General features: G+C 40.9%; 2 protein-coding genes across 6 annotated transcripts; both read right to left on the bottom strand.

Moving 5' to 3' along the window:
* Window positions 1-8010: 8010 nt before the first annotated feature.
* si:ch211-12e13.1 lies at window positions 8011-10864 on the bottom strand. Of its 4 annotated transcripts, none has more exons than XM_042320436.1 (5): window positions 10801-10864; window positions 9983-10146; window positions 9567-9809; window positions 9210-9419; window positions 8011-9050 (listed from the first exon to the last, which is right to left on the bottom strand). In XM_042320436.1, the coding sequence occupies exons 2-5, from the start codon at window positions 10029-10031 to the stop codon at window positions 8848-8850; spliced, it is 705 nt and encodes a 234-aa protein (XP_042176370.1). In that variant the 5' UTR covers window positions 10032-10146; window positions 10801-10864; the 3' UTR covers window positions 8011-8847. The 4 variants fall into 4 exon arrangements, with proteins under 4 accessions (XP_042176370.1, XP_024272803.1, XP_042176371.1 ...); XM_024417035.2 differs by lacking the exon at window positions 10801-10864 and adding an exon at window positions 10310-10750; XM_042320437.1 differs by lacking the exon at window positions 10801-10864 and adding an exon at window positions 10629-10748.
* A 2811-nt stretch (window positions 10865-13675) lies between these two features.
* LOC112248203 lies at window positions 13676-18004 on the bottom strand. Of its 2 annotated transcripts, XR_006083202.1 has the most exons (7): window positions 17850-18004; window positions 17490-17591; window positions 15980-17323; window positions 15653-15815; window positions 15237-15479; window positions 14880-15089; window positions 13676-14719 (listed from the first exon to the last, which is right to left on the bottom strand). XR_006083202.1 is itself a non-coding variant. In XM_042320435.1 (5 exons), exons 2-5 carry the CDS (start codon window positions 15699-15701, stop codon window positions 14517-14519), a joined length of 705 nt encoding a protein of 234 aa, XP_042176369.1. In that variant the 5' UTR covers window positions 15702-15815; window positions 15980-16542; the 3' UTR covers window positions 13676-14516. The 2 variants fall into 2 exon arrangements, 1 of the variants encoding a protein (XP_042176369.1); XM_042320435.1 differs by lacking the exons at window positions 17490-17591; window positions 17850-18004 and having other exon boundaries at window positions 15980-16542.
* Window positions 18005-18287: the final 283 nt, after the last annotated feature.

The raw sequence follows: 18287 nt of genomic DNA, 5'->3' as shown, positions 1-18287 counted from the left end.
AAGCCCCTCCTTATCTCAGCTCACTGGTCACCATAGCAGCACCCACTCGTAGCACGCACTCCAGCAGGTATATCTCACTGGTCACCCCCAAAGCCAATTCCTCCTTTGGTCATCTTTCCTTCCAGTTCTGTGCTGCCAATGACTGGAACGAACTGCAAAAATCTCTGAAGCTGGAGACTCACATCTCCCTCACTAGCTTTAAGCACCAGCTGTCAGAGCAGTTCACAGATCACTGCACATGTACATAGATGGGCTGTTTACCAATGGGCTATCTACCTACCTCATTCCCATATTGTATTTATTTATCTTGTTCCTTTGCACCCCAGTATCTCTACTTGCACATTCATCTTCTGCACATCTACCATTCCAGTGTTTAATTGCTATATTGTAATTACTTCACCACCATGGCCTATTTATTGCCTTAATTTACCTCATTTGCACTCACTGCATATAGACCTTTTATTCTACTGTATTATTGACTGTGTGTTGTGTTTGTTCCATGTGTTGTATGTGTCGAATTGCTATGATTTATCTTGGCCAGGTCGCAGTTGCAAATGAGAACTTGTTCTCAACTAGCCTATCTGGTTAAATAAAGGTTAAATTATTTTTTTAAATTGTGGTTCATGACGTTTGTTGGTGGGAAAAGAGGGTACAAAGCCAAGTCGCCCATGGGCATACCTTACCCGTAGGAAAACTAAGTACCCTAGTTAGAACTGGGCGGACCACCCACTGTATTTTATTGGTTAGTTAGCTAGCGGTTAGTGAAGCAAGTAAGACTAGCTTAGGGTATTTTGGATATTTATTATTTCTTTCCTTGGGTCCAACTCAGTCCCTTTCCCATGTGTTTAACAAATAAACCATAAGTGTTTGACGAGAGATTTAAGTTGTTATTATCTCTCACTGTTCCTTTTCACTATTATGATTTGCATGAGATGTTACAGGTCTCGTTTCCATCCCCCCTAGACTGCAGGGCCAAAGGGGTTTGTAACATAAGTGGGGGCTCATCTGGGATATGTCTTTACTGACACCCATGCCACTCGTGCAAATTGTGGTGGTCTAGATCAGTGTTGAGCGTCACCGCTGGAAATAGCTGATGTAGCATTAGGTTGGCTATTTGTTGGCTCTTGTGTATTAGTGTTAGTTCAAAATGGCTACTTTTAAATCCTTTTTGGATAACCCTACATGGGAGGTTTTTGACAAATGTCGTAGAATTGATTTGCTGACCATTATTCTGTATCTATTCCACAGAGTTTAGTTAAAGCAGAGGTTAAACAACTGGTATTAAATGTTTTGTTGGAAGAGCAAGTGCTTGTGTTACTGCTGCCTGAGCCTACTACCCATGTAGGGGATGTTGTTGCTCCTGTAAGCCCGTCGGTGTCTGAAAACGAGGGCAAGGCTAAAGTTCCAGCCACATTGTCCCGTTTTGATCCACTCTCCCCACAGTCAAACGGTGATGCCATAAGGGATGTCCATTCGATACAGTTCCAACTGGAGGCAAAAGAGAGCCCAAATTAGGCGAGAATCTCCAGTTGGAAATGTGTAAACTTGAGGCAGAAAGAGAACAGCGGCAGTTGGAGATCAAAATGCGCCAGATGGAACTGGAGACAGCGAGGCTAGCCTACGTTCCTGCTGTGCCTGTTAGTGAGCCGTCCTCACCAGCTGTGTCTTCCAACACTTTTGACATTAGTAGGCAGATTGCTTTAGTACCTTTGTTCAGAGAGTCAGAAGTTGACTCCTATTTTTGTTTTTGAACGTATAGCCGTAGCTTTGAAATGGCCTGAAGAGGTATGATGCCTATTACTTCAGTGTAAATTAACTGGTAAAGCCCAAGAGGTTTTGTCAGCGCTACTTCTTGAAGACAGTTTGAATTATGAAGTGGTCAAAGCTACTGTTCTTCGAGCCTATGAGCTTGTGCCTGAGGCATACCGACAGAGATTTAGGTCTCACAGAAAGTCTTCTAGTAAGATTTATGTGGAATTTGCTAGAGACAAGGGAAATCTGTTTGATAAATGGCATGCTGCTAGCAAGGTAACTGATTTCAACTCTCTCCGGGAGTTAATCTCGAGGGCAGAGTTTAAAAATTGCTTACCCGAACGCATTGTAGTTTACCTAAACAAACAAAGTATCCTCCCTGTCAGAAGCGTCTGAGTTTGTGTTGATGCACAAGAGCGTGTTTTTGGCTCATACTGAGAGTAGAGCCACTGAATTGCCTACTTTTAGTCCTTGTTAGCCAGCAGTACATCAAGCACGCCAGAAAAATGAGCGTCCCTGTTTCTATTGTCATAAGATGAATGATTGCTTCCTGCTAAAACGCAAACAAGGGATGCCTCTTCGTGCCAAGCTGACAACAGTTGTTGGTCTAATACGTACGGTTGTGAGGTCTGAAATGAAACAGGTGCCTCAGGGTAAATGTAGTTTGAAAGTCCCAGGCCCCGACCGCAGTTATGAACCATTCGTTTTCGAGGGGTTTGTTTCCCTAACGAATGACGAAGCATCTCAGCTAGGGGGCCTGCCGTGCATACCTACACGTACGCTACGGTCACAAGAAGCAGGCCTCCTAATTGTCCCTAGAATTTCTAAGCAAACAGCTGGAGGCAGGGATTTCTCCTATAGAGCTCCATTTTTATGGAATGGTCTGCCTACCCATGTGAGGGACGCAAACTCTGTCTCAACCTTTAAGTCTTTACTGAAGACTCATCTCGTCAGTGGGTCATATGATTGAGTATAGTCTGGCCCAGGAGTGTGAAGGTGAACGGAAAGGCTCTGGAGCAACGAACTGCCCTTGCTGTCTCTGCCTGGCCGGTTCCCCTCTTTCCACTGGGATTCTCTTCCTCTAACCATATTACGGGCTGAGTCACTGGCTTACTATGGCTCTTTCATACCGTCCCTAGGAGGGGTGCGTCACTTGAGTGGGTTGAGTCACTGATGTGATCGTCCTGTCTGGGTTGGCGCCCCCCCTTTGGTTGTGCCGTGGCGGAGATCTTTGTGGGCTATACTTGGCCTTGTCTCAGGATGGTAAGTTGGTGGTTGAAGATATCCCTCTAGTGGTGTGGGGACTGTGCTTTGGCAAAGTGGGTGGGGTTATATCCTTCCTGTTTGGCCCTGTCCGGGGGTGTCATCGGATGGGGCCACAGTGTCTCCTGACCCCTCCTGTCTCAGCCTCCAGTATTTATGCTGCAGTAGTTTATGTGTCGGGGGCTAGGGTCAGTTTGTTATATCTGGAGTACTTCTCCTGTTCTATCCGGTGTCCTGTGTGAATTTAAGTATGCTCTCTCTAATTCTCTCTTTCTTTCTCTCTCTTGGAGGACCTGAGCCCTAGCCTCAGGACTACCTGGCATGATGACTCCTTGCTGTCCCCACGAAGGGCTATATTAATTAATTTGATTTAATTTGACTAACTGTTCAGAATTTTTTTGTTTTTTGCCTCTCTCTGTTCCCTGCCTTGTTATCGCCAAGGGATATTTCATAGGAACTTGTTTTCAGTTCCTACCGCTTCCACTGGATGTCACCAGTCTTTGGAATTTGGTTGAGGTTATTCCTTTGTGCAATGAAGAAGTAGGCCAACTCAGAACTGGGTTGACTTTTGTGAGTTGCGCAAGATGTGAAACGTGGAGCTGGTTTGTTTTCTTTCCTGTATTGAACACAGATTGCCCCGTCTGCAATTTGATCGATTATTAACGTTTAAAAATACCTAAAGTTGCATTACAAAAGTAGTTTGAAATATTTTGGCAAAGTTTATAGGCAACTTTTGAAATATTTTGTAGTGACGTTGCGTTTTTTGTAAGCTGTTTTTTTCTGGATCAAACGTGCTTTATAAATGGACATTTTGGATATATATGGACGGAATTAATCGAACAAAAGGACCAATTGTGATGTTTATGGGACATATTGGAGTGCCAACAAAAGAAGCTCGTCAAAGGTAATGCATGTTTTATATTTTATTTCAGCATTTTGTGTAGCGCCTGCAGGGTTGAAATATGCTAACTCCTTTGTTTACTGCTGGTGAAGATGGTGTAGGCTATCAGATAATAGCTTCTTATTCTTTCGCCAAAAATCATTTAAAAAATCTGACATGTTGGCTGGATTCACAACGAGTGTAGCTTTAATTGAGTATCTTACATGTGTGATTTAATGAAAGTTTGAATTTTATAGTATTTTATTTGAATCTGGTGCTCTGCATTTTCCCTGGCAATTGGCCAGTTGAGACATTTGCGTCCTGCCTATCCCTAATTAAAATCCTTAGAGATACTGGTGCGGCGCAGTCGTATATATTGTCTGATGTGTTGCCCTTATCCGACGATACCTACTGTGGTTCCAGTGTGTTAGTTCAGGGTATTGAAATGGGTTTTCAATACACAATATGAGATATGTTACGTGTCTCGTTTCCATCCCCCCTAGACTGCAGGGCCAAAGGGGTTCGTAACAGCTTGTAACGGACAAGGAGCACATGGCTGAGCTCTTTAATCACCACCTCATTAAGTCAGGATTCCTATTTGACTCAACCATGCCTCATCGCCCATCCAACATTTCCTAATTTCCCACCCCTTCAATTGTGACTAGCCTGATGCTCCTCCTTTTCCCCTTGCCCGGCTACAAAGTTTCCCCCTGCATTCGGTCACTAAGTCCGAGGTGCTAAAGGAGATCCTTAAACTTGACCAAAAAAAACATCTTGGTCAGATGGTTTTAGACCCTTTCTTCTTTAAGGTTGCTGCCCCTATCATCGTCAAGCCTATCTCTGACCTTTTTAACCCTTCTCTCCTCTCTGGGGAGGTTCCTATTGCTTGGAAGGCAGCAACAGTGCATCCTTTATATAAAGGGGGAGAACAAGCTGATCCTCTGTTATAGGCCAATTTCTATTTTGCCCTGTTTATCAAAAGTGTTGGAAAAACTTGTCAATAATCAACTGACTAGCTTTCTTGATGTCTATAGTATTCTCTCGGGTATGCAATCTGGTTTCCGCTCAGGTTATGGACGTGTCACTGCAACCTAAAAGGTCCTAAATGATGTCACCATTGCCCTTGATTTTAAGCATTGTTGTGCTGCTATTTTTATTGACTTAGCCAAAGCTTTTGATACGGTAGACCATTCCATTCTTGTGGGCCGGCTAAGGAGTATTTGTGTCTCTGAGGGGTCTTTGGCCTGGTTTGCTAACTACCTCTCTCAAAGAGTGCAGTGTATAAATGTAGAACATGTCTCAGACACTGCCTGCCATCAAGGGAGTACCCCAAGGCTCAATCCTAGGCCCCATGCTCTTCTCAATTTACATCAACAACATACTGTAGCTCAGGCAGTAAGAAGCTCTCATCCATTTATAAGCATATAATACAGTCTTATACTCAGCTGGTCCCTCCTCAGATTTTGTGTTAAACGGTCCACAACAAATCTTTCTTGGTGTCCAACAAGCTTTCTCTGCCCTTAACCTTGTTCTGAACACCTCCAAAACAAAGGTCATGTGGTTTGGTAAGAAAAATGCCCCTCTCCCTACCGGTGTGATTACTACCTCTGAGAGTTTAGAGCTTGAGGTAGTCACCTCATACAAGTACTTAGGAGTATGGCTAGACTGTCCTTCTCAGCAAATATCAAAGCTGCAGGCTTAAATCTAGACTTGGTTTCCTCTATCGTAGTCGCTCCTCTTTCACCCCAGCTGCCAAACTAACCCTGACTCAGATGACCATCCTACCTACACTAGATTACGGAGACGTAATTTATAGATCGGCAGGCAAGGGTGCTCTCGAGCGGTTAATGTTCTTTACCATTTGCCACCAATGCCACCAATGCTCCTTATAGGACACATCACTGCACTCCTGTGTAACTGATCATCTCTGTATACCTGTCGCAAGACCCAATGGTTGATGCTTAGTTATAAAAACCTCTTAGGCTTCACTCCCCTCATCTGAGATATCTACTGCAGCCCTCATCCTCCACATACAACACCCATTCCACCAGTCACATTCTGTTAAAGGTCCCCAAAGCGCACACATCGCTTGGTCGCTTCTCTTTTCAGTTCGCTGGAGCTAGAGACTGGAACGAGCTGCAAAAAACACTCAAACTGGACAGTTATCTTCATGCAAAGACTGTCATGGACACTCTTACTGACAGTTGTGGTGCTTCGCCCGATGTATTGTTGTCTCTACCTTCTTGCCTTTGTGCTGTTGTCTGTGTCCAATAATGTTTGTACCATGTTTTGTGCTGCTGCCATGTTGTGTTGCTACCATGTTGTGTTGCTACCATGTTGTGTTGATACTATGCTGTGTTGTCAAGTGTTGCTGCCATGCTATGTTGTTGTCTTAGGCCTCTCTTTATGTTGTGTCTCTTGTCGTGATATGTGTTTTGTCCTATATTTGTATATTTTGTATACATCTCCGCAGGAGGCCTTTTGGTAGGGCGTAATTGTAAATAAGAATTTGTTCTTAATGAACTTGCCTAGTTAAATAAAGGTAAAAATATATATATTTTAAAAGGTACGACAGTCTGCTTGGAGTTTGCTATAAAGCACCTAAAGACTCTCAGACCATATGAAACAAAGATTGAACTATTTGGCCTGAATGCCAAGCGTCACATCTGGAGGAAACCTAGCACCATCCCCACGGTGAAGCATGGTGGAGAATGCATCATGGTGTGGCAATGTTTTTCAGTGGCAGGGACTGGGAGACTAGTCAGGATTGAGGGAAAAATTAACAGAGTGAAGTACAGAGATCCTTGATGAAAACCTACTCCAGAGCGCTCAGGACCTCAGACTGGGACCAAGGTTCACCTTCTAACAGGACAACGACCCTAAGCACACAGCCAAGACAATACAGGAGTGGCTTCGGGACAAGTCTCCGAATGTCCTTGAGTGGCCGTGCAGCGACACTCCCCATCCAACCTGACAGAGCTTGAGAGGATCTGCAGAGAAGAATGGGAGAAACACCCCAAATACAGGTGTGCCAAGCTTGTAGCGTCATACCCAAGAAGACTCAAGGCTGCAATCGCTGCCAAAGGTTTTTCAACAAAGTACTGAGTAAAGGGTCTGAATACTCATGTAAATGTGATATTTCAGTTTAATTTTTGTATACATTTGCAAACATTTCTAAAATGGTTTTTGCTCTGATGAGGGGAAAAAAACAATTTAATCAATTTTAGAATAATGCTGTAAAGTTACAAAATGTGGAAAAAGTCAAGGGGTCTGAATAGACTGTACCTTTAAAATACTGGATAGTCATGTTCATATGTCCTTGAATAGTTCAAGAATCCATTCATCTGTCTCTGCACAATGATGGATGAGAGGTGTAAATGCTGCTTTGTGGTCACTGAGTGAGGAACAAGAAAATTAGGCGTGATATCATTGCAACAAAAAAATATAAGTATGATTCATTCAAAGCTTTGCTACACAGCATACTAAGATGTAAGACGAAACATGCCTTTAGGTTCACTCCCATAAAGTTATGTTTGATTTCCTGATCCTCGGTCATATTCAACAACAATCACAGAGCAATGTTTCCAGCATGTGCAAGAGCTGCAGGCAAACTTAATAAAACATTTTTTTTTTTAAACAAAAGTTGTGTAGTCCTCTGTTGTGCAGTCTTCCTTCTTCAAAATGTTAGGGGGTTACAGTAATGTAAATCACGTCACGTGGGATGTATTGGCAGGATTTCATCAGTGGGCAGTCAGACTAAATAGTGTCAGGTGCTGTTCAGTTATTCGGTGGTATGAAGATCTACTAACGGATGCTTTTCTTCACAACCTCATCCCCTCTCCTTCCCTCAAACACTGGAAAAACACATATACTCTCTGTGCAATGAGAGGCAATCACGGGATGCTCTTTTGATTACACAACCACCGTATACAGTAAGGCCGGAGAGATCCGGGCTTCTGATCACATGATTTAAGGTTACATAAAATTGAATTTCCAACTCTACAACTGCAGAATTACATACATCTCTATGGGCATGCAAACAATATCATAATATTACTTCACCTAATCCACTCACAATAAAGATCATTTTTTCACCACATGAACTGAAACTACAATTCATTTTAGTAATATTTATTTAACACTTTACTCCTAGGCAGAATCTAATCACCACTCTTTGAAGTTTAGCAGAAATATGTAAATACTGACATTAAACTTAAGGTATAGTTTAATTCATGGATCTCTACAAAGCATTTCAGTGAACAATACTGTTTATGTTCCTCTACATATTTCCTGCCTACACCTCCATTTTACAATGAGTAATACAAGAGAAAAGACCTTCATAAACATGAAGGCAGGGAACAAGAATATCAAACAGATCAAATATTCAAGTCTCCATTCCCTGTAGGGACCTTGTCTGCATCAACTGTAGCTTATGGTGCTTCTGTGGACATAGTAACATTAGAGTTGTAGAGGACACAGAAAATGCCTTAAGACTGCAGTTCTTGTTTGATGTAAATATCTACTCTAGAGGGTAGCAGTATTGGGGTACTTTGGATTGAAGATACATTTGTGTAAATCACCTGCTGGGCCATGAAGCCTATGCCGCACTGACTAGGATGCCACATAATGGCAAAGATGAGATGTCATTCCACTAATAATTACACAATCATCCCTTATTATTATGACTTTCATCTACCTGATATTTATAGAATGTCATGTCATAACTGATCATCTTAAAGCTGGAATCCTTATTGGTGAAGCAGCCACACCATTTGCGATATTACAACAAAGAAGTTACTGCAAACAACAAACAGTTTTTTCAACTCTGACATCATTTAACACATCATAGAAGAGTACTGCATTTTTTTTTTTTACCATGCTACGTGATGCTCCTCATCTCTGCAACAAAAACAATAACGGTGCTGGGGTGGCCATTGGCGCCGTTTTCATCTTTAATTCACATCCTCTACAGTAGTCCTGCAGATCTGTCCCGTAATGTGAGGTATCTTCCTCTCGTATTGCTCCATTTGGAAGCTAACACATTTGGACTGCACTCCCGCACTCTCACAAAATTTGATGGTCACTTTTCCTGGTACCAACAATGGTTCCTTGAACTGGGCGGTGACAGAGATGGGGGCTCTAATGGCATCAACTCCTGTGGAATCAATGGATGTTTGGAGAATATCAATCAAGGTGCTAGATTGAGGGTAAATAAAGTATGGACAGCAACAACAAAAAATACTATTTGAGCCACCATCATTTTGCTTATAAATAATTCACTATTGAGGTACAATCACTAGAAAAGCTACTTTACCTTTGTGCTTTTCAATTTCAGCCAAACATTTAGACAGCATCCATAGACTAGGAGTTGGGGTACATCTGCAGCCCAAGAGTTTAGCAGGAAGAGTTAGGAGACAACGTGGAGAGTAGTCAGAGAAAGCCCACACAAACTTCAGTCCTGTAGTCCAGGGAACATTGATATCTACCGCCTTCACGTCATCTGGCTCTGATGTGTCCATGTGACCTGTCAAAAGTGTAAGAAAATATATTGGTTTATGATGTGGGTTCTGTGCTACTCAAACTTGAATAGAACAATTTCATTCAACTTCCTCAGGTTTGTTGACTGGTGGCAAAATGTAGAATTAATTAACTTAAGTATTGGTCTACTCACCATCATACCACTCAGTTTTAGGTTGTGTGTTTGGTGTTCGGCCTCTGTCCTGGGAGAGCATTGTCAAAACACTCTCCCATACTGGCTGGTCAGTGTGTGAAATGGCAGTTAAAGAAATGTCAACCTCCACCCCATCTTCAACAACCCTGTACTCTAACACACGAGCCTGCAACTTGAAGGGTCCCTTCTTCAGCTCATCTATTGGCTGCCATGTTCTCAAACTCTGACGTACCCGGACTAGACCTAAGGAAACAATGTATTGAAGTGGGGGGATTTTGTATGAACTACACATCTGGCTGAATTGAATTAATATATTCTACAGAAATGTAGGAAGAAAACTGAGTACCTTGAGTGTTGACATTTGGATGGCCTTCAAAGACATGCAATACCCAGCCAGCAGAAGAGGTGTTACTTACCCAGAGGGCTCAATCTGAACTTCTCAGCAGATATTAATATGTCAAGCATCCGCAGACAGAGGGTGTCTGGGTAACACAGAGGGATATCCCTGAACTCAATGTCTGGGTAGTCCCAGCCATATCCAGCTGCACTACAGAACCTCCTCAGTAGATCCTTGTTGAACCTTAGAGAGAAAAAAGTACAGCACATAGGAGATAATTGGTCCAAATGTGAACAAATAAACAACCATCTTTGTAAGGCAGTGTTGTTTGAAATTATTATAATAAAATCAAACCATAGCACTAAAACAAATTGGACTGCTACATTGTCAAGCGCAATCAGTTTACCTGCAGTTAAAGATGGTGAAGGAAACTTCACCTTCGACATCTCTATCGCAAAAGTACAAATGCCCCTGTCTTTTGATAAGAGCTCTGAATACATATCTGAGAAAAAGGTAGGCAAAACTTGGAATGCTCTGACAACTGTCAAACACCACATTAGCTTTCAGTAGTTTATAAGAGCAATAAATGTTGGTGTAAAGAAAATATATGGCACACGCTGGGAGCCCAGCAATGAAAACATTGGTCATAATATTTTCCATTTTCAAGTATTACATGAGAAGCATCCACCGACTCTATTGTACTTGATCACTAATATGTACTATACTGTTATAGGAAGGCCTCCTCGGGAGAACGAGTGCTAGTTGCCCTTGTGCTGAAGTTTGCAGCTAGTCCGAGAGTACACTGCCATGCCATTCATACACGGCAATTAAAAACATCGCCAACATGCACACAATTTTGTATTTAACAAAGGAATCAAGTCACTTCGGTCTCCTTACTGCACTTTTGACACTTTCAACCATGATCAAAACGAAAGTTGTGTTGAAGTACGGATTGCGTTATGGGACAAAACATTACAACGTCAACATGTAATGCCGTTGGGTAATATCAGTTATTGATATGAACAAACTCAAAATGTGTTGATATTTAAAACATCTTTATTTTTTTCAAGTAATTGATTGAAAGTTACTGAGAAAAAAAGTCATACATAATTAAGTTGTCTACATGAGACACCAAATATATATCCCGATTTACGGCGTTTATGTCTGTTCAAATTACGTACATTTAACATTTTGTCCAGGAAGGTGTGAAGAAAAATACACTTTTTGCAACATAAGATTACAATATGTTAACAGCAACATGCATGCCATAATCAGCACTGTGACACAATCACAGTTTCATATTAGGAGAAAGAAAGTTTAATTAATCGCATGCTCAAAGTAAATTATCCTTTGACATTGTAGAAATCATCCAGCAGCAACATGCTTTGGACTGCTTTGTGTAAACATCATTGACTCAGTGTCTTTGAAAGAAACTGAATGGCATAAAGGAGTAAACACTGACTGTTCCTGCATCTGAACTGTTACTCAGTCTGACCATGTAAAGTGGGAATAAATAAAAAGGAAATCAAATGTAATGCTGATTCTTTGTGATACAACAACACGTGTGTGTGTGTGTAATCTTCTTTGTTGTACATGTAGGGTTTCTCCTTCAGGAATCATGGAGACATCCCCTGAGCCCTGAAAATGTCTTCTCTTAGTTCAACATCCAGATTCAGTCAAGTCTTCGCTTCAGCCAAACAGCAGCAACAACACAATGCAGACCGAATTGACAGCAATCAAGGGCACTGCAAGATGAGAGAAAATATGATGAAAAATGACACAAACCAAACGAGCTGCAAAAAACACTCAAACTGGACAGTTATCTTCATGCAAAGACTGTCATGGACACTCTTACTGACAGTTGTGGTGCTTCGCCCGATGTATTGTTGTCTCTACCTTCTTGCCTTTGTGCTGTTGTCTGTGTCCAATAATGTTTGTACCATGTTTTGTGCTGCTGCCATGTTGTGTTGCTACCATGTTGTGTTGCTACCATGTTGTGTTGATACTATGCTGTGTTGTCAAGTGTTGCTGCCATGCTATGTTGTTGTCTTAGGCCTCTCTTTATGTTGTGTCTCTTGTCGTGATATGTGTTTTGTCCTATATTTGTATATTTTGTATACATCTCCGCAGGAGGCCTTTTGGTAGGGCGTAATTGTAAATAAGAATTTGTTCTTAATGAACTTGCCTAGTTAAATAAAGGTAAAAATATATATATTTTAAAAAGGTACGACAGTCTGCTTGGAGTTTGCTATAAAGCACCTAAAGACTCTCAGACCATATGAAACAAAGATTGAACTATTTGGCCTGAATGCCAAGCGTCACATCTGGAGGAAACCTAGCACCATCCCCACGGTGAAGCATGGTGGAGAATGCATCATGGTGTGGCAATGTTTTTCAGTGGCAGGGACTGGGAGACTAGTCAGGATTGAGGGAAAAATTAACAGAGTGAAGTACAGAGATCCTTGATGAAAACCTACTCCAGAGCGCTCAGGACCTCAGACTGGGACCAAGGTTCACCTTCTAACAGGACAACGACCCTAAGCACACAGCCAAGACAATACAGGAGTGGCTTCGGGACAAGTCTCCGAATGTCCTTGAGTGGCCGTGCAGCGACACTCCCCATCCAACCTGACAGAGCTTGAGAGGATCTGCAGAGAAGAATGGGAGAAACACCCCAAATACAGGTGTGCCAAGCTTGTAGCGTCATACCCAAGAAGACTCAAGGCTGCAATCGCTGCCAAAGGTTTTTCAACAAAGTACTGAGTAAAGGGTCTGAATACTCATGTAAATGTGATATTTCAGTTTAATTTTTGTATACATTTGCAAACATTTCTAAAATGGTTTTTGCTCTGATGAGGGGAAAAAAACAATTTAATCAATTTTAGAATAATGCTGTAAAGTTACAAAATGTGGAAAAAGTCAAGGGGTCTGAATAGACTGTACCTTTAAAATACTGGATAGTCATGTTCATATGTCCTTGAATAGTTCAAGAATCCATTCATCTGTCTCTGCACAATGATGGATGAGAGGTGTAAATGCTGCTTTGTGGTCACTGAGTGAGGAACAAGAAAATTAGGCGTGATATCATTGCAACAAAAAAATATAAGTATGATTCATTCAAAGCTTTGCTACACAGCATACTAAGATGTAAGACGAAACATGCCTTTAGGTTCACTCCCATAAAGTTATGTTTGATTTCCTGATCCTCGGTCATATTCAACAACAATCACAGAGCAATGTTTCCAGCATGTGCAAGAGCTGCAGGCAAACTTAATAAAACATTTTTTTTTTTAAACAAAAGTTGTGTAGTCCTCTGTTGTGCAGTCTTCCTTCTTCAAAATGTTAGGGGGTTACAGTAATGTAAATCACGTCACGTGGGATGTATTGGCAGGATTTCATCAGTGGGCAGTCAGACTAAATAGTGTCAGGTGCTGTTCAGTTATTCGGTGGTATGAAGATCTACTAACGGATGCTTTTCTTCACAACCTCATCCCCTCTCTTCCCTCAAACACTGGAAAAACACATATACTCTCTGTGCAATGAGAGGCAGTCACGGGATGCTCTTTTGATTACACAACCACCGTATACAGTAAGGCCGGAGAGATCCGGGCTTCTGATCACATGATTTAAGGTTACATAAAATTGAATTTCCAACTCTACAACTGCAGAATTACATACATCTCTATGGGCATGCAAACAATATCATAATATTACTTCACCTAATCCACTCACAATAAAGATCATTTTTTCACCACATGAACTGAAACTACAATTCATTTTAGTAATATTTATTTAACACTTTACTCCTAGGCAGAATCTAATCACCACTCTTTGAAGTTTAGCAGAAATATGTAAATACTGACATTAAACTTAAGGTATAGTTTAATTCATGGATCTCTACAAAGCATTTCAGTGAACAATACTGTTTATGTTCCTCTACATATTTCCTGCCTACACCTCCATTTTACAATGAGTAATACAAGAGAAAAGACCTTCATAAACATGAAGGCAGGGAACAAGAATATCAAACAGATCAAATATTCAAGTCTCCATTCCCTGTAGGGACCTTGTCTGCATCAACTGTAGCTTATGGTGCTTCTGTGGACATAGTAACATTAGAGTTGTAGAGGACACAGAAAATGCCTTAAGACTGCAGTTCTTGTTTGATGTAAATATCTACTCTAGAGGGTAGCAGTATTGGGGTACTTTGGATTGAAGATACATTTGTGTAAATCACCTGCTGGGCCATGAAGCCTATGCCGCACTGACTAGGATGCCACATAATGGCAAAGATGAGATGTCATTCCACTAATAATTACACAATCATCCCTTATTATTATGACTTTCATCTACCTGATATTTATAGAATGTCATGTCATAACTGATCATCTTAAAGCTGGAATCCTTATTGGTGAAGCAGCCACACCATTTGCGATATTACAACAAAGAAGTTACTGCAAACAACAAACAGTTTTTTCAACTCTGACATCATTTAACACATCATAGAAGAGTACTGCATTTTTTTTTTTTTTTTACCATGCTACGTGATGCTCCTCATCTCTGCAACAAAAACAATAACGGTGCTGGTGTGGCCATTGGCGCCGTTTTCATCTTTAATTCACATCCTCTACAGTAATCCTGCAGATCTGTCCCGTAATGTGAGGTATCTTCCTCTCGTATTGCTCCATTTGGAAGCTAACACATTTGGACTGCACTCCCGCACTCTCACAAAATTTGATGGTCACTTTTCCTGGTACCAACAATGGTTCCTTGAACTGGGCGGTGACAGAGATGGGGGCTCTAATGGCATCAACTCCTGTGGAATCAATGGATGTTTGGAGAATATCAATCAAGGTGCTAGATTGAGGGTAAATAAAGTATGGACAGCAACAACAAAAAAATACTATTTGAGCCACCATCATTTTGCTTATAAATAATTCACTATTGAGGTACAATCACTAGAAAAGCTACTTTACCTTTGTGCTTTTCAATTTCAGCCAAACATTTAGACAGCATCCATAGACTAGGAGTTGGGGTACATCTGCAGCCCAAGAGTTTAGCAGGAAGAGTTAGGAGACAACGTGGAGAGTAGTCAGAGAAAGCCCACACAAACTTCAGTCCTGTAGTCCAGGGAACATTGATATCTACCGCCTTCACGTCATCTGGCTCTGATGTGTCCATGTGACCTGTCAAAAGTGTAAGAAAATATATTGGTTTATGATGTGGGTTCTGTGCTACTCAAACTTGAATAGAACAATTTCATTCAACTTCCTCAGGTTTGTTGACTGGTGGCAAAATGTAGAATTAATTAACTTAAGTATTGGTCTACTCACCATCATACCACTCAGTTTTAGGTTGTGTGTTTGGTGTTCGGCCTCTGTCCTGGGAGAGCATTGTCAAAACACTCTCCCATACTGGCTGGTCAGTGTGTGAAATGGCAGTTAAAGAAATGTCAACTTCCACCCCATCTTCAACAACCCTGTACTCTAACACACGAGCCTGCAACTTGAAGGGTCCCTTCTTCAGCTCATCTATTGGCTGCCATGTTCTCAAACTCTGACGTACCCGGACTAGACCTAAGGAAACAATGTATTGAAGTGGGGGGATTTTGTATGAACTACACATCTGGCTGAATTGAATTAATATATTCTACAGAAATGTAGGAAGAAAACTGAGTACCTTGAGTGTTGACATTTGGATGGCCTTCAAAGACATGCAATACCCAGCCAGCAGAAGAGGTGTTACTTACCCAGAGGGCTCAATCTGAACTTCTCAGCAGATATTAATATGTCAAGCATCCGCAGACAGAGGGTGTCTGGGTAACACAGAGGATATCCCTGAACTCAATGTCTGGGTAGTCCCAGCCATATCCAGCTGCACTACAGAACCTCCTCAGTAGATCCTTGTTGAACCTTAGAGAGAAAAAAAGTACAGCACATAGGAGATAATTGGTCCAAATGTGAACAAATAAACAACCATCTTTGTAAGGCAGTGTTGTTTGAAATTATTATAATAAAATCAAACCATAGCACTAAAACAAATTGGACTGCTACATTGTCAAGCGCAATCAGTTTACCTGCAGTTAAAGATGGTGAAGGAAACTTCACCTTCGACATCTCTATCGCAAAAGTACAAATGCCCCTGTCTTTTGATAAGAGCTCTGAATACATATCTGAGAAAAAGGTAGGCAAAACTTGGAATGCTCTGACAACTGTCAAACACCACATTAGCTTTCAGTAGTTTATAAGAGCAATAAATGTTGGTGTAAAGAAAATATATGGCACACGCTGGGAGCCCAGCAATGAAAACATTGGTCATAATATTTTCCATTTTCAAGTATTACATGAGAAGCATCCACCGACTCTATTGTACTTGATCACTAATATGTACTATACTGTTATAGGAAGGCCTCCTCGGGAGAACGAGTGCTAGTTGCCCTTGTGCTGAAGTTTGCAGCTAGTCCGAGAGTACACTGCCATGCCATTCATACACGGCAATTAAAAAACATCGCCAACATGCACACAATTTTGTATTTAACAAAGGAATCAAGTCACTTCGGTCTCCTTACTGCACTTTTGACACTTTCAACCATGATCAAAACGAAAGTTGTGTTGAAGTACGGATTGCGTTATGGGACAAAACATTACAACGTCAACATGTAATGCCGTTGGGTAATATCAGTTATTGATATGAACAAACTCAAAATGTGTTGATATTTAAAACATCTTTATTTTTTTCAAGTAATTGATTGAAAGTTACTGAGAAAAAAAAAAGTCATACATAATTAAGTTGTCTACATGAGACACCAAATATATATCCCGATTTACGGCGTTTATGTCTGTTCAAATTACGTACATTTAACATTTTGTCCAGGAAGGTGTGAAGAAAAATACACTTTTTGCAACATAAGATTACAATATGTTAACAGCAACATGCATGCCATAATCAGCACTGTGACACAATCACAGTTTCATATTAGGAGAAAGAAAGTTTAATTAATCGCATGCTCAAAGTAAATTATCCTTTGACATTGTAGAAATCATCCAGCAGCAACATGCTTTGGACTGCTTTGTGTAAACATCATTGACTCAGTGTCTTTGAAAGAAACTGAATGGCATAAAGGAGTAAACACTGACTGTTCCTGCATCTGAACTGTTACTCAGTCTGACCATGTAAAGTGGGAATAAATAAAAAGGAAATCAAATGTAATGCTGATTCTTTGTGATACAACAACACGTGTGTGTGTGTGTAATCTTCTTTGTTGTACATGTAGGGTTTCTCCTTCAGGAATCATGGAGACATCCCCCTGAGCCCTGAAAATGTCTTCTCTTAGTTCAACATCCAGATTCAGTCAAGTCTTCGCTTCAGCCAAACAGCAGCAACAACACAATGCAGACCGAATTGACAGCAATCAAGGGCACTGCAAGATGAGAGAAAATATGATGAAAAATGACACAAACCAGTCTCAGTTCAGTTAGGTCAACATCATAAAATTGTTTGAATAAAACAAGAACAATCTATTTTTTTTTAAATGCATGCAGAACGATGTTTGATATTTATAAATGGTATTGATTTTTCAGTCGTACCTCTCATTACTGTTCTCACAGAGCGGACAAGGTTCATTAGCTGCACTTTAATGCCCGGTTCATCACCAAATCCCCCAATACTTTGGTCCACACCCCAGCCAACTAAGTTAGAAGGAACAAAACAATTACATTAATGCAAACAAAAATGACCCTGGCCATGAGGCAGATCAACGTACCTGTACGCTTTTCCAACTCATTATGCTGGTGTAGTTAGCTAGCTAATTTAGCGGTAACGCCAAATTATGCTAAAATGACTCATATCAACCAAATATCGTTACTTTCTTGCTCCCTGTCTAGCTAGCAAGCAAGTAAATCACTGTTGAAAGTAATGTTAGACCAAATGTGTAGACGGCCACTTACTTTTACTTAAAAATCTTTCTTCGTGCAATACGGCGACAGCATTTACACACAAAATCACCGCTTGAATAAGGGAATATAATGTAAACGCCATAACTGTAACGTGTTAGCTGACGTTAGCAGCTTCAAGTATTTCCTTATGACGTTGCCTAAATGTATGGCATCATGAGAAGAACAAATTGAACGGGCAGTTCGAAAGCGTGACTTTCTTGACGGAATACAAAAGTGGGTGCCCAACAGTAAATGGCCAATGTAATACCAATACTGTATAATCATAATCCATACTCATGTCCAAAGGGGTAGCATTTTGTGACTATTGATTTAATGGTGTAAGTGCTTGAAAACGTTGCAGTAGAACTAGCTAACATTCCTGAGAGGTTATGGATGTATTTAGCCAGACACACCACTGGATGGCTGTCTCCGTTAATAACACCTCAATAT

This window comes from Oncorhynchus tshawytscha, linkage group LG04 (assembly GCF_018296145.1).
Source record: "Oncorhynchus tshawytscha isolate Ot180627B linkage group LG04, Otsh_v2.0, whole genome shotgun sequence".
Taxonomy (NCBI): domain Eukaryota; kingdom Metazoa; phylum Chordata; class Actinopteri; order Salmoniformes; family Salmonidae; genus Oncorhynchus; species Oncorhynchus tshawytscha.
The sequence above is the reverse complement of the archived record's forward strand: the minus strand, read 5'-3'. Positions and strand labels throughout refer to the sequence as shown.

Excerpts from the sequence above, each read along its gene's own strand:
- si:ch211-12e13.1 (XM_024417034.2), bottom strand. The coding sequence starts at position 10,460 with ATGTGGTGTTTGACAGTTGTCAGAGCATTCCAAGTTTTGCCTACCTTT. Across the intron at positions 9,810-9,982 it reads GTTCAGATTGAGCCCTCTGG|GTCTAGTCCGGGTACGTCAG; the intron begins GTAAGTAACACC and ends TTGTTTCCTTAG. Across the intron at positions 9,051-9,209 it reads TGAAATTGAAAAGCACAAAG|GAGTTGATGCCATTAGAGCC; the intron begins GTAAAGTAGCTT and ends TTGATTCCACAG.
- LOC112248203 (XM_042320435.1), bottom strand. The coding sequence starts at position 15,701 with ATGCTTGACATATTAATATCTGCTGAGAAGTTCAGATTGAGCCCTCTG. Across the intron at positions 15,480-15,652 it reads GTTCAGATTGAGCCCTCTGG|GTCTAGTCCGGGTACGTCAG; the intron begins GTAAGTAACACC and ends TTGTTTCCTTAG. Across the intron at positions 14,720-14,879 it reads TGAAATTGAAAAGCACAAAG|GAGTTGATGCCATTAGAGCC; the intron begins GTAAAGTAGCTT and ends TTGATTCCACAG.